The 14,871-nt window shown below is 33.8% G+C and overlaps 1 protein-coding gene across 1 annotated transcript; it reads right to left on the bottom strand.

Annotated features, from left to right (window-relative positions):
- Positions 1-2,115: 2,115 nt before the first annotated feature.
- On the bottom strand, positions 2,116-6,338 carry LOC121425229 (lengsin-like). Its single transcript, XM_041621243.1, has 2 exons — positions 6,255-6,338; positions 2,116-4,483 (listed from the first exon to the last, which is right to left on the bottom strand). The coding sequence occupies exon 2, from the start codon at positions 4,462-4,464 to the stop codon at positions 3,118-3,120; it is 1,347 nt and encodes a 448-aa protein (XP_041477177.1). The 5' UTR covers positions 4,465-4,483; positions 6,255-6,338; the 3' UTR covers positions 2,116-3,117.
- Between the last annotated feature and the right edge of the window lie 8,533 nt (positions 6,339-14,871).

The following is a 14,871-nucleotide window of genomic DNA, read 5'->3' as shown; positions in this document are numbered from 1 at the left end:
GTGGTTTGCAGCACAGAAGTACTTCATACAATACTCAAAGTTACAACATAAGACACATTGAATCTGTCACTGTAAAATCGTGAATACAAAAAGTGCAAAATTGGTTTTTAAGTTTTGGTTTCACTATTATTAAAACTAAAAGCATATACATGTATGTAAATCTATACATACACCCACAGTGTAAGCTAAACAGTACTTAAGTCTATTGAGCTAATGTGCAATAAAGAGAAGATTACTTTCATTCATCATACTAAACACTTATGGTAAATTTGCCAAAGCCAGCATACGTGTGTGCATAACCTCTTGATTACTATTTAAAAACAGAAGCAGCAATGGACTTAAATGACTTTTCTCGAGAGTTAATATCTGTTTATTGCAAACCATGGGGAAAATGGCACCATTCCACAGATAAGTTAGTTAATACACATATACAATGGCAAACTATAATTTTGAATGAATAATTACTGAAAATAGTAAATGTGTCATGTTAGAGCAATTTTACATTGGGGAGGAATGAGAAATTAGCATAGTGAGTAAACTCTCAGGCATCTGTTGTATCCCACTTTTTTTTTAAAGAAATAAAAACAACCTTGCAATGAAATGCAAAATTTCACACAATTGATCTCTCTTTTTCTGTCAACCTCCATAACATGGTCGAATTTAGTATCATTAGCATGTACAGTTATTATTATAATTTGTCTGTAAAAAGAAACTTTACATGAATTAAATTTTCTCTCCCAAATAAAAATGTGCAACAGGCTTTCTACAAAAGAGCAGAACTCCCCCCCCCAAAAAAAAAACACTGAATGAGTTGTGTCAAAAAACAATTACAACATATCTCAGCACCAAATTATAATTAAAATGTAAAAACATGATTAATAAGAGTATAATTAAAAATACATGTTTCGTGATGACTACAGTATCATATCTACATTTCTATTATCTAATCTTGAATAGCACACAATCAATCAACATGATTTTCTGTTAAAAAAATTTGAATAAATAATAATATTCAATATGATTTAATAATTTGGAATTAAATACGGTACAAACTTTAACTCTATTAAATTATAATGCTGGATCAACAAATTGACTGACATTAAAAAATATCAATCTGATGTACTACCATTTATTCCATGAACAGATTGACAGTTCATCTGTCAATACCACTCATAATGTCTGGTGATTTCAGTATAAAAAAATGATTAAAATGATCACAAATCAATAAATCCATTATCACTAAAGGATACAGGCACTCATTGGCAGTTCCTCATATCACATTATACAGCACTTTGTATACAGGTACATGTCACATAAGCAGAAATCCAGAATTTTGCCCACTTACAAAAAAATAAATCAACTCAATTATACTGTATACTTGATAATTACTTAAAGGCTTACATTCACCAGTCCATTGAAATTTTTCAGAATATGTATTCATGAAGAAAGAATATGAAACTCATTTTTTTGTTGGGGGGGGGGGATAAACAATGAAAATACACCAAAGATAATGTGACTTTAGTGACCAATTATAGAATTTAAAGTTTTAGTTGCAGTCTTTTAATAAAACCTTAAAACTATAAGTTGTTTCTTCCTACCATACTGCCATCAATGACAAGCATCATGGAAGGGGAAACAATAACACTATTTGTTTAAAATTTTGAGTTTCATGTCATGTAGTTGTTCATTTGCACATGCCTCTTGCTTATAGTATGTAGGTGAATAAGCCAGTTCGTAGTTCCTTTCTGCGCATGATCAAAAGATTCTACGCATGATCAGAAGGTCATTTGCACTAAAGTGACATGGTGCTTTAAAATCTAATGAGATAAGCACCAACTCTGATGTCTTGATTATTCATACATTCTTTTGAATTGTCGTTTTTATTTACATCCACAAAAAACAACAATGCTTCCAAAAACGACTAGTATTTCAGTTTGTCAAGTACATTGTGCAACATGCTAAGATATGCATTCAAAGTAGGAATGCAACAAATACCTTCATTAAGCGTTCATTGGTGTGCTATTCTGGTCACCTGGTCTATTCAATTCCTTCATCCTGCTATGTAAGGCAAGCTTACGTAATATCTTGCTTTGAAATCTGCCTATCATGATGAAAGAAATGAAAGGTCATTTGACCAAAATTGCACATGAAGTAATTACGAACTGGTCTATTGCATTCTGCACAAACAACATTTTGAAATACCAGAGGGTTCTACATGTACAGTACAGAACCAAGCTAGCCCACATGATTGTATTCAATTTGTGTCCTCATGACAGGAAACTGAGATCACAGACCCCCTGCAGCTTGTAATTCCAGCGTAAACCATAACTCATCGTTGTAGAATAAACTCATAGCATAGCATAGTTTTAAACAAGATTTCCATCCACATTGGCTGCCTGAATCTTGAGAAAATCGTTAGTCACAATACTGTATTGTTCAATAATGAGTAAAATTAAAATATTGGATTCCTTCATGTCATGGCCATGAACATAGCCAACATGTGAATGACTTGCTGCCAGGAACTGCAAATTCTTACTTGCATGTCTTCAAATCATCTTGGTGGATGTTTTTGTTGTTGTTGCTGTTTTTTACTGAAATAACCAGAAGAAACCAAATTTGTTCTGGATACAAAAAATGAAAATACATAAAATCATGATAACCAAGATTTGAGTTGGGTAAACTGAACAAATACATATACACCTGCATATCTTCCCCTGACCTGTGGGTCATGATGAATTGTCATAGCAAAAGAATAAAAAGATTCTACAATATCTGGAGTAAACAATGTGTATCAACACAGTGCAGGGAAAACTAAAAGTAACCAATGGTACCTCAATCAATAATCTATCGTACCTAAGCAAATAAATTCAAAATTTACAGTATGGACTTGGAATTTGAGACAAAAGAAAAACAAAAAGTATGGGAAAGATTGAAGTTATCATTGTGATATTTGAAATTTATTCCATGATATTAAGGAAGAATATCATGAAAAAATTATCCATTATCAATATTTTATTTTTTATCAATTTCCGTGAGAATACATCTTTTCAATATCAATTTCATCTTCAAAATAGTGAAAATACCATAACATGAGTTTTAACATGAATAAAAGCAAATTTAGATAGTGTCAAAATACATGTTATGCTCCCAGGTTTCACAATCAACTGTTGCAACTTTCTTGGCCCGAAGTGCCTCACTGCATTCATGCCTCTTTGCAGCAAGGAAATATTTAATGAAGTCTCTACCCAGTGCATCAACAATCACTTCATCTGTCTCTAAGACCTCCATAGCTTGCTCTAAAGATAGGGGAAGCTCTGGCAGGTCATATCCTTGATCATAGGCACTCCCTTCTGTAGGTGCTCTAAGAGGCATGTCAGTCTGAAGACCATCTAGACCAGCTGCCACCGTTGCTGCCAGTACCACATAAGGGTTACTTGCACTAGAGGGTATACGATTTTCAATGATGGTTCGCTTTGAACCATCTATCTTCACACGAATAGCACATGTGCGGTTACTGATTCCCCAGGAACAATTATTTGGGGCAAGGGATGTAGGCGCTGTCTCGAAGCGACTATAGCAGTTGACCGTTGGAGCCATTAGCGCTGTTATAGCCTGGGAATGGGATAGGATGCCGGCGATCCATTTCTGACACTTGCTTGACAAACCATTTTCTCCTGTTGAGTCAAAGACGATGCATTTATGTTCTTGCAGACTCCAGAGTGAGTGACACAAGTATGAAGTGCTGCCTCTGTGTTCTGGCCACGGCTTTGTCATGAAGGTTGCCACAAAGCCATTCCTGCTGGCTAATTCCTTCACGGTGGACTTAAAAGTATAGGCGTTGTCTGCTGAACCAACACCAAAGGCCGACTTGTAGGTGACTCTGATTTGGCCAGGAGCATTTAATGTTTCAACACTCTCTACATCAACTCCAACTCTTGGCAAACATGCCAGTAAAAGATTGATGAATGACTCAAGCTTACAAAGTCTACTTGTGGCTCCATAGTTGTTGCTCTTCTCTGCTGGCTCCCCCGTCTTCTCATCCACTAGATAGAACTCATGAACAAATGAAGAGAAGAGAGACACCCCTTGTTCTCCCAGTCGGTCCAGCAGCCTTCTTGCATTGTTTCTTGGATACTGCGGAATGTATTCTCCTTTGATGGTAGGTTCTACAAGGATCCTGGCAGTACTCTGACACCAAACCAAGTTCTGGAATGTCTCGTAGACTGGATAAGCAATGGCATCAACATCGTCGGTGCATATGCCACTATCAGCGAACTTGTTCCCTTTGGGATCTAAGATCAGGGCCAGGAGATCAAAACTGGAGCCATGAACAGCTTTGTCTTTGAAGTGCCTCGATGTGATTAGCCTGCTGTGCCCAATGCCATGGATGTCAACCAGCTCAAAGCGTATAGCTGCAATTTTGTTCTGTACAATCAGTGCTAGCACTTTGTCGATACCCGACATTTTTGAAGCTTCAGGAAGTCTGTAAAATAAAGAATAAAAAGAAAATCAAATTACACACACCATGGAATTGCTTTCCACATCTTTATTCTGATTTTTTAGTGAATCAATTAAATGTTACTGCCTGTACCTTTAGAAAGGCAAAGGTATATATTGGAGATATTTAAACTGAATGTTTTCTCAACATTTTTTACCTGAATTGATTAAAAAACAAGATTAAAAACCTACATGTATGTGAAAAACAGCACTGCACAGAAAAAGTGTCTGTAGTTATTTGATTCCATTCATTAAGTTGTATGCTCTAAAGCAAGTATGATCTGCAGAGCATAAACAAAATGGCCTGTATTCTAAAGTCGGGTTTAAATTAAACCCTGGTTTAAAGTTGTGGTTTAAGTATGGAGAGCCAATTGGGGCACGAATCCCTAACAGTAAACATTCAATTTATTAACTCATATGACACCAAATTGTTCATAATTGTCTGGGAATGATAACTGAAGTATTTTCTTCATTATGAAAGCAAAAGGAAACAAAATATTAAACATAAGAAATATAAACTTAATTTTTCATTTCTTGGCTTCCCATAATTTTAGTAGGGGAGATCGGGGTTAGTTGGAACGCATGGTAAGTTGAAACATTGTAATTTTCTTTAACGCCTGTAAAATAAATTTATTCAATACTCCCCGTAATTTATTGCTATTAATAATGCAACACTGTTGACTGTTGTATATTATCTTCACATAACAGTTATATGCACATGCTGGACAACATGCAAATGAGTTGACCGATGACGTCACTCGATCACTAGATTTCTTTTGTATTTTACTACATGAAATATGAAATATTCTAATTTTCTCCCCATTGTCCTGTATGGCAAAATTTTATTCCTCACTGAACATGTGGAATTGTATTTTGTGTTAACATTTTCTGGTCAAGTCAAGTTGGTTAATACTATCGTCATATCTGTAAAAATGGAAATATTGTATGATTCAAACAATAAAAAACAAAAGAAAAAGTGAGGGACATCATCGAATATCTCATTTTCATGTCACTCAAATGTGTATAGATCAAACGTTAGAACTGTTTTGTGAAAAATAAGCGAAACTTTAAAATGTCATAACTTTATTTTAAATTTGATTTTGATAAAATTTTCATTTCAGTTTATGCTTGTTTTGATTTTTCTCTATTTCATTTTCAAGTCAACATTTTTCTGTGGTGAACTTGACCTTCAAATTATTATTATTAGTAGATAACCCCCCCCCCCCCCTCCCTGGCATTCACTCCAACCAACTTCAACCAATGCCAAGTTCGAGCCACACCAAGGGCTCGCATCAATGAGAGACATCGGTACATGAAGTCACATCCAATACTCACGACCAGTACCAGGGGCCCGTTGCAGAAAGAGTTGCAATCAATCGCAACTTTAAAAATCATGCGCAACTTGATTTTCAACCAATCAACAGCGCGCATTTTGGACTTGCAGTTGATTTTTGGACTTGCGTTTAAACGCAACTCTTTCTGCAACAGACCCCAGGCCAGCCAGGCCACGCCACGACACATGCGGAAGGAATGGGGGGCCAGCCCGATGCCGATGGCACACGTCTCCGCCTCTGATTCGTTCACTCCCTTTTAATATTCTTGACTTAACTTTACCTATAAGCTCAAACGCAAAGCTCATCTCACGGTATGATGATTGCCCACTCCCTTAAAAAAAATATTCCCTCAGCCTTCCAAATACTCAAACAAATAAAAACAGTTGCACTGTTAAATCTAAAGAAAAAATATCTCCAACTTACCCCCTGCTTGGAATTGGCTCGAGATGTCGTGAAAATTCGTGATAGATGGCGCTTCGTTAAATAAAACCGTGGACCTAACTAAAAAAAAAGTGACGAAACATCTCTTTTTGCTCAGAAAAACAATCCATTCATAATATTGTAAACATCTACAGGCCGATATTCCATCTTGTAAACAAGTACACCTGATCTTGCCGCATGGAATAGAAATCGTATAGGTGTTAATGGGGAAGTTTTAGTGTATGTGACATCATTCATACCTTGGTTGAATTACCAATGGATCGAAGGATCTATAGTGATCTCAAAATTTATATCTTCTTCATTCATTCATTCATTCATTCATTAATTCACTCAGTCTTCCTCAAACTTTCATTGACCCGATTCTTTACTTTTTCTCTTTTATATGAAATCATCTGGTTTAAAGTGTTTCATTCTCCATAAAACACTCATTTTCTAATGGTGAAGGGAACTGAAGATGATCTTAAACTCCACACATACCTAGAGAAAGATGTTTTTAATCATATTCCATTTCAAACTTTACAATCATTTGGTTCCAATTCCAATCGTAATATGCCTGCTCCAAAGGAGCATTAATTCTGCAAAACATCAGTTAGTTAGTAGTCAGATTTACCCATTATGAAACTTATCACACATTATTGTGCGCCAATATGCCCTTCTAGGGTGGGGCTTGCTGCTGCTCCCCTCTCCCATTTTCAGGGGGAAGTGGATGGACCCTAAGGTATAGACACACATTGGCTAAATCTGGAATAAATTGACAGAATTAATAATATGTAGAGCAAATGGATATAAAAATGCTTTAAACAAGTTCTTTTTTGTAGTAGGCTAGAACGTCCGATAAAAAAGATTTGGTTGTGAAGGCACGCCATATCTGACATCAAAAGAAGCATGCCCTCGGATACCGATATTGATATACAACATTAAGGGATGAGGATGAAACAAAATGCACTTATAAAAAAAAATTGCATGAAACTATATTACTGAAAGTCACCTTATTGAGTTGAATTATTGGAATGTATTAAAACATTACCCCTTTCATAAACCCAATTATGCGGCTAATAGCAGCATAATTTGTTCGTAAAATTGGAGGAGGAGTTATCCGCATTATTTTGATGCTGCTATTATCCGCATAATAGCAGCATCGGGACAAGATTTTGAGTTTATGAACGCATTTCCAAATAGTGCGGTCACAACTGAGTCACAAGGTCACCCTTTTCCAACACAACCGCATCGGAGGGGGCGTGTCCAGTTGTCATGACGATTATCCGCCTTTAAGTTCAGGACTGGCGCTCGTAACAATAATGCGGCTTATTTTCGGAGTTTGTGAACGCAAATTTTATTGAATTATCCGCATTACTCTTAGGCGGCTAATTGGAGGATAGGTTTATGAAAGGGGTATTAGAATCTCCTCTTTCATCTGATACTACTTAGATTATTCCTCATTCACGCATGAGTGAGCAAATACAATTCGAAGAAAGGATGCCAAAAACTCATTTGGCGGGGGGTATCTGAATTTCAAAAAGAAAGTCACATGACTAAAAAGTTCCATATGTGCTCTTTTATTTGATAGTACCTTAATCACAGAAAATGGTCAAGAACTTAAAAAGTTATGATCCCTCGAAGTAATGCTTGTATTCCATAATTTCATTAAATAAACGTGTTTTCTTCGGTTCCCACAGAAGCTATCGCGCGGTAACAAACGACTTAATGCAAGAGTGTCGAGTGAGTTTGAACGCTAGCCTGTAAAATCTCTTAATATTATGAAATTATTGAAAATCAAGCCTTGTTTCAAATAACCAGAACTTTCTTATTTCTTGACCATTTTCTTTAATTGAGGTATCAAATTAAAGAGCAGATATTGAACTTCTGGGAAATGTGGTTTTCTTTTGAAACCCAGATACAGCCCGCCAAGTGACTTTTTGATATCCCCTTTTCAAATTGTTTTTGCTCACTCATGCGTCAATAAGAAATAATCTAAGTAAACTCAGATGAAAGGGGAGATTCTAAGCTTTTCAATGGTAGGTCATTTGTCTATTGTATTTGTGATTAAGTTATGATTAGTCATCGATAAATCTCGGTTTCGTTTTTTGTGGGACGCACTATATATATATATATATATACATATATATATATATATATATATATATATATATATATATATATATATATATATATATATATATACATATATATATATATATATACATATATATATATATATATATATATATATATATATATATATATATATCTATATATATATGTGTGTGTGTGTGTGTGTAAAAGCTTTACATGTACAACAGCTTTTTGGAAACTCTTTTTTATTTAAATATTGTAAAGAAATGGATGAAGAGAACAATGGTAGGCTTAAATCAAGGTTCCCCAGAGCTATCTGCCCTTTGGAAAAATTGGTGATGCCGAAAAAATGTCTCTGCCGGGAATCGAACCCGGGCGCCCAGCTTTGAACGCCGGTGCACCACTAGACCACAGAGACGGGTTAGTGGCTAGACTGAACCCGATCCGATTGACCGTCAGCTGTTATACATGTAAAGCTTTACACATTTGTATTTCTTCTCTCATACGTGTACTGTATCAAAGCAATAGCTTTGATCCAGCTGAGGCATGGCGGCTTGTCATTGTTCAAAACTCACCTTCACCCGACAAAGGAAAATATAATTGGTATAGTGTCGAAAATCTGTCTATCTGACGGTCAATCGGATCGGGTTCAGTCTAGCCACTAACCCGTCTCTGTGGTCTAGTGGTTAAGGCACCGGCGTTCAAAGCTTGTGGCCCGTGTTCGATTCCCGGCAGAGACATTTTTTCGGCATCACCAATTTTTCCAAAGGGTAGATAGCTCTGGGGAACCATGATTTAAACTACGCCTATACCATTGTTCTCTCTCTCTCTCTCTTAATATATATATATAATGTTGATTTTTTTCCCCGCCAATAAAGTATTCATGAGATATACGTCTAAGTACACTATTAAAAAAAACAAAGTAATATTCATACAATTACGAATAATTGAAAGAACGAAGGAAAAAAAATGTGAAACTAATCTGAATCCACGGCCACTTGGGTATATAGATCCAGTTAAAAAATAGCTGTTGGTTCCCATGGGTGGCGCCATGATATCGTGATGGGGGGGGGTTGTTGCACCCACAAATGTAATAACGCCCACAAATGTAATAACGCCCACAAATGTAATAACACTTTACCCACAAATGTAATAACGCCCACAAATGTAATAACACTTTACCCACAAATGTAATAATTTTTGATCGCCCACAAATGTAATAATGACTTTACCCACAAATGTAATAAATTTGAAGGGATTTTTGGCGAATCCGTTCTAAACTAAAATCCTATAGTAATTCGTTCATATAGCACAAAAGTGCAAAGTCTTTTTTCAGACCGGGTTAATAAAACATCAAAGTACAAGTCCAAAGTCTTTCTTCCAGACCCGGTTGTTTAAAAGATTATAATATAAATCCAAAGTCTTTTTTCCAGACCCGGATGTTTAAAAAAATATAATATAAATCCAAAGTCTTTTTTCCAGACCCGGTTGTTTCAAGAATTTTAATAAGTCCAAAGTCTTTTTCCTGACCCAGTTATTTCAAAATTTATAATATAAGTCCAAACTAAGATACGATAATGATATTCCTGTGGAAAAAGGGGAATAGAGCTTAGTCTTTTCTCCAGACCCAGTTAATTAAAACTGGTGGAATTAATGTCTTTGTTGTTGTTTCAACTAATACGGTGTATATTGTGAATATATGCGCTTAGAGTAAATTGAGAATCAAGCGTAGTCTTTTCTCCAGACCCGGTTACCTGTTATTTGAACATTATGAATAACAGTTTAAAAACAGTATAAAGACCCCATAATCTTATTAATGCTGGATATAGCGTAGTCTTTCAGCCCGACCATTTTTTTCTTTAAAAAAACGCTAATAGTAAGAATTAAAAAAAATCAAAGTCTAAGACCAAACAAACCTTCAACCTAAGAACCTGTTTTAAAAGAGGTTTAGAGTGTTGTCTTTATTCCAGACCTAAAACAGTTACGAAAAAAAATCTTCTAACATAAGACCTTATATTCTTATTCTCGTGGAATAACACGATTTTAAAACGTACTCTTTCCTCCAGACCCGGCTATTAAAAAAAGTAACTGAAAAACTTCGAATCTAAGACCAAATTTCCAAAGTTTCACCCAGTAAAAATATGTCTTTTTTTTAAATAATACTACTACCCCTACAAAACATTGTAATAACGCGTGGGTAAAGCAGACATCCTTTCTCCAGACTTGGTTACTATTTGAAAAATAAAATAGTTTTTACAAATATTCTAAAACGAATACCCAATAATCTAATTACTGTGGAACAACATGAAGACCGATTGTCGAAGATCGACTTTCCTCCAGACACAATTATTTCAGGAATAAAAAATCAATAAAACTCAACCCCCAACAACGAATCTAAGAACCAACAATCCTCCAAATTAAGACCATGCATGTAGAAAAGCACATGTTTAGAGCGTTGTCTTTATTCCAGACCCGGTGATTTAAAAATGATTTAAACAATCCTAAAAACAAAAGACTCATATTCTTATTCTTGTGGAATAACACGAGTATTATGCTTAGTCTTTCGTCTGGACCCGGTTATTTAAAAGATAAAGAAATATTGAAAAAGATGACAGCTGAGACCAATCTTCAAAATTAAACCCACTTAAAATGCTTGGGCTTAGAGTGTTGTCTTTACCCCTCACCGACGTATAATATAACTTTTGAAACGACCGGGTCTGAAAAAAAGACTTTGGACTTGCATTATAATTTTTGAATTAACCGGGTCTGGAAAAAAGACTTTGGACGTATATTATAATTTTGAAACAACCGGGTCTGGTAAAAAGACTTTGGACGTATATTACAATTTTGAAAAACCGGGTCTGGAAAAAGACTTGGACTTGTACTGTAATATTTCATTAACCGGGTCTGGAAAAAAGACTTTGAATTTTTGTGCTATATGAACGCATTACTATAGGATATTAGTTTAGAACGAATTCGCCAAAAATCATTTCAAATTCATTACATTTGTAGGTAAAGTCATTATTACATTTGTGGGTAAAGTGCATTATTACATTTGTGGGTAAAGTGTTATTACATTTGTGGGCGTTATTACATTTGTGGGTAAAGTGTTATTACATTTGTGGGCGATCAAAAATTATTACATTTGTGGGTAAAGTGTTATTACATTTGTGGGCGTTATTACATTTGTGGGTAAAGTGTTATTACATTTGTGGGCGTTATTACATTTGTGGGCGATTATTACATTTGTGGGTGTAACAGGGGTTACCAAATTATGACGTCCCATTTCATTTTCAAATCTCTCCTTTTTATACTATTCTTTCATTCCTCCCTTCCTCCCTTCCCCCTTTCAGTTTGTCACTACTTTAAAAATCACAAAGCATAGGTTGCACCCATGCCCCTCGTAGCACCGGTCCTGTGGTTCCATACCGAGAATGCAACATTTTTTTTTACTTATGAATTAAAAATCCTTTAGTATACACCCACTATACAATAAATGATTTTCTGTTTACTAATTACAAGATTTCATACCGCAATGCTTACAAGCATGTGATCCAAATAATTGTCATATCCTTAAATCATATATTCACAAAAATTGAAATAATTTTATTCAAAGGATATATCAAGGCAATCCTTACGCACATGGACGCATGGATGTATGGCAAAAAATAGTTGGGAAATGAAATAAAGAAATTGTTATATATACATTTGCCAGTGATTATTGTAAAAGATAATTTCTATTACAAAAATGTCTTAACAGTTATATTTCCTTAATAATATTTTCTAAACATTTTAAAATAAAAATCAATTTTTCTTTGTGCTGTATGTTCTTTCGCGTCTTTCCGTAATATACTGTATACATTTGATCTTAATTGGTGTTAATCATAAAAAGAAGCCATTACTTATTTCACAGATTTCAAACTTCACTATACTTAGCCCAGAAACACAAAAATTAGTAGTATGTATCCAAACATTCTTTTCTTTTCAACTAGATACAAATTACCATATTTATAAAATTTAGATTTACAATATTTATAGAAAACTTATATATTATACATGCATATTGATATAAATGTATCATAATTATATCAAGACAATCTTGGACCTATATGGCAGGAGATTTTACTGTGCGTTTGAGCTACTACTATAGGTGCAGTTCCAGGGTTGGCGGATTTAAATCACGTTGATTTAAATCGTGATTTAAATCGCGATTTAAATCACCATGATTTTTTTTTAAAAAAATCATTGATTTAAATCACTTCCATTGAAAAATGTACAAATCATGGACAAAGTATTTATTCAATGCAGTTTTAATTCTTCAAGTCAACTGAAAAACTTCGAATTAACTTTATATCAACAAAAGATCAACAAAGTCTTCATATCTACTTAAAACAAATTAAAATCAAATTAATAAAATCAGGTAATTCCTTAAAAACTACAGATGTATGTTGTCAATAGGTACTCATTTTTTGTAAATTATGTCGAGTTTTTCTTCTGAAATTTTACATTCTTTGTCAGTTATTATTAGTCAATTTCTTTCTTAACATAAAGTTTTCACATAATCCAAAGACTTTTCAGAGAGCAGTTTAAAAAAAATATATAAAAGTCAATGAGAAAAGGTTTGTTGGCAGTTTTCCAGTTTTGATCCTTCGCCTATACACATAACTATACTTCTGTCATGTAAAATAAAAAAATGATACCTGCATGTAATCAACACATTTAACATGCCTCTTATTTCGTATTGTTACATTTATCATACATTTGATGTTTTAAATAACATAATTATAAAAATTACATTAACATAATGTAGTACAGTCATAATTGGACTGTTGAGAAAAGCTTTCTCTTATAAACCTTTTAAGTCACTGCAGCCCATTTTATGTTCAGTGCTACAAATAATGGAAGTTTTGTATCTGCATGTAATAATGGAAAGAGCTCTATAACAACAATTTGCAAAACTCAGAATAAACATTTAACACTGCATTTAAATGTTAAGATGCAGTTACAATCATTGGCAGTTGTAAGCTGTGTCTCATTTAAAATAAAATACTTCTTTTTGTAAGTGTATGTTGTAATTTAAGCAGTTTTGCAGTTTTTATCCTTTAAGTTAAAAGTAAGTAGATTTTTTTTCATACTTCATGGATCAAACAGATTTTTTTGTAGAGAATATGGAAATAAAAATTGTAGATTAAAGTAAAAAATCACAGTAACACAATGTAGTATAGTCACCCTTTGACTAAGCTATCTCTTATATTGTTCTCCAAAACTGAGAGTTTTGCATCTATATCTGTAGCAAGAGAAGAGCTTTTTATCAAACTAAAAAGATCCTAAACATATACAGTACAGTTGTAGTCTCTCCTTGACTATTGTAAAGCTGTGACTAATTGAAAACAAAATCATTGATTTGAATTATTTCTCTTACAATATACATGAATACTAGTAATTGGCAAAGGGTTCGTTGGCAGTTTTGATAAGGGATTTTTTCTCTTGGATTTGAAAATATTTGAATGAAAAATCCCAGAGGGGAATTTTCTCTACTCACTGGGAATTCCCTATGGAATATTCCTTCATAGGCCTATGTATGATAGAATTAAGTTCAGATACATGATTCCTCAAATTTATTTTTAATTGTCCATTTTTACTGGATTTTAATTACAAAATATGTGGTTAAGAACAATATTAGGGGTGAAATGTATAACATCAATATTGATGTCATTGTAAGAGTAAGGGGGGGATAATTACCCTTTTTTTAAAAGGAACTTTTAAAAAATAAAAAAAATCTGATTTAAATCAAATCCGATTTAAATTTAAAAAAATCCGATATTTTTTTTTTTTTAATAAAAAAAATCGCCAACCCTGTGCAGTTCCCTTCTTCCCCGTAAGTAATGAAATTAAAAAAACTCTATTACATCTGCCAATGATCACGACATATATTTACATATACATGTAGTATATTTAAAGCAACCCTCATCTTTCCTCCTTCATACATGTATTTTTTTTCATTTTTTTTACATTTTAAAGTTAAAAACAATTTTCTGTGTGCTGGGTGTTCAGTCGCGTCTATCAGCGATATTCATTAATGACATTTGATATTAATTGGTTTTAATCATTACAAGGGGATTCGCCTTACATTTCTCCCACTACATTGTCAGCAGATGTACACCCTATGAGTAACATACATCAATAATATTCACAACATTTCATTCATTTTGCTTATATTTCTCTCAGGAGAATAATATTCACAACATTTCATTCATTTTGCTTATATTTCTCTCAGGAGAATAATATTCACAACATTTCATTCATTTTGCTTATATTTCTCTCAGGAGAATAATATTCACAACGTTTCATTCATTTTGCTTATATTTCTCTCAGGAGAATAATATTCACAACATTTCATTCATTTTGCTTGAATTTCTCTCAGGAGAATATTTACAGGCATATGATCAAAATAATTGTCATATACTTAAATCATATATTCACAAAAATTGAAATTATGTTATTCAAAGGATATATCAAGGCAATC

This window comes from Lytechinus variegatus, chromosome 12 (assembly GCF_018143015.1).
Source record: "Lytechinus variegatus isolate NC3 chromosome 12, Lvar_3.0, whole genome shotgun sequence".
Taxonomy (NCBI): Eukaryota; Metazoa; Echinodermata; class Echinoidea; order Temnopleuroida; family Toxopneustidae; genus Lytechinus; species Lytechinus variegatus.
The sequence above is the reverse complement of the archived record's forward strand: the minus strand, read 5'-3'. Positions and strand labels throughout refer to the sequence as shown.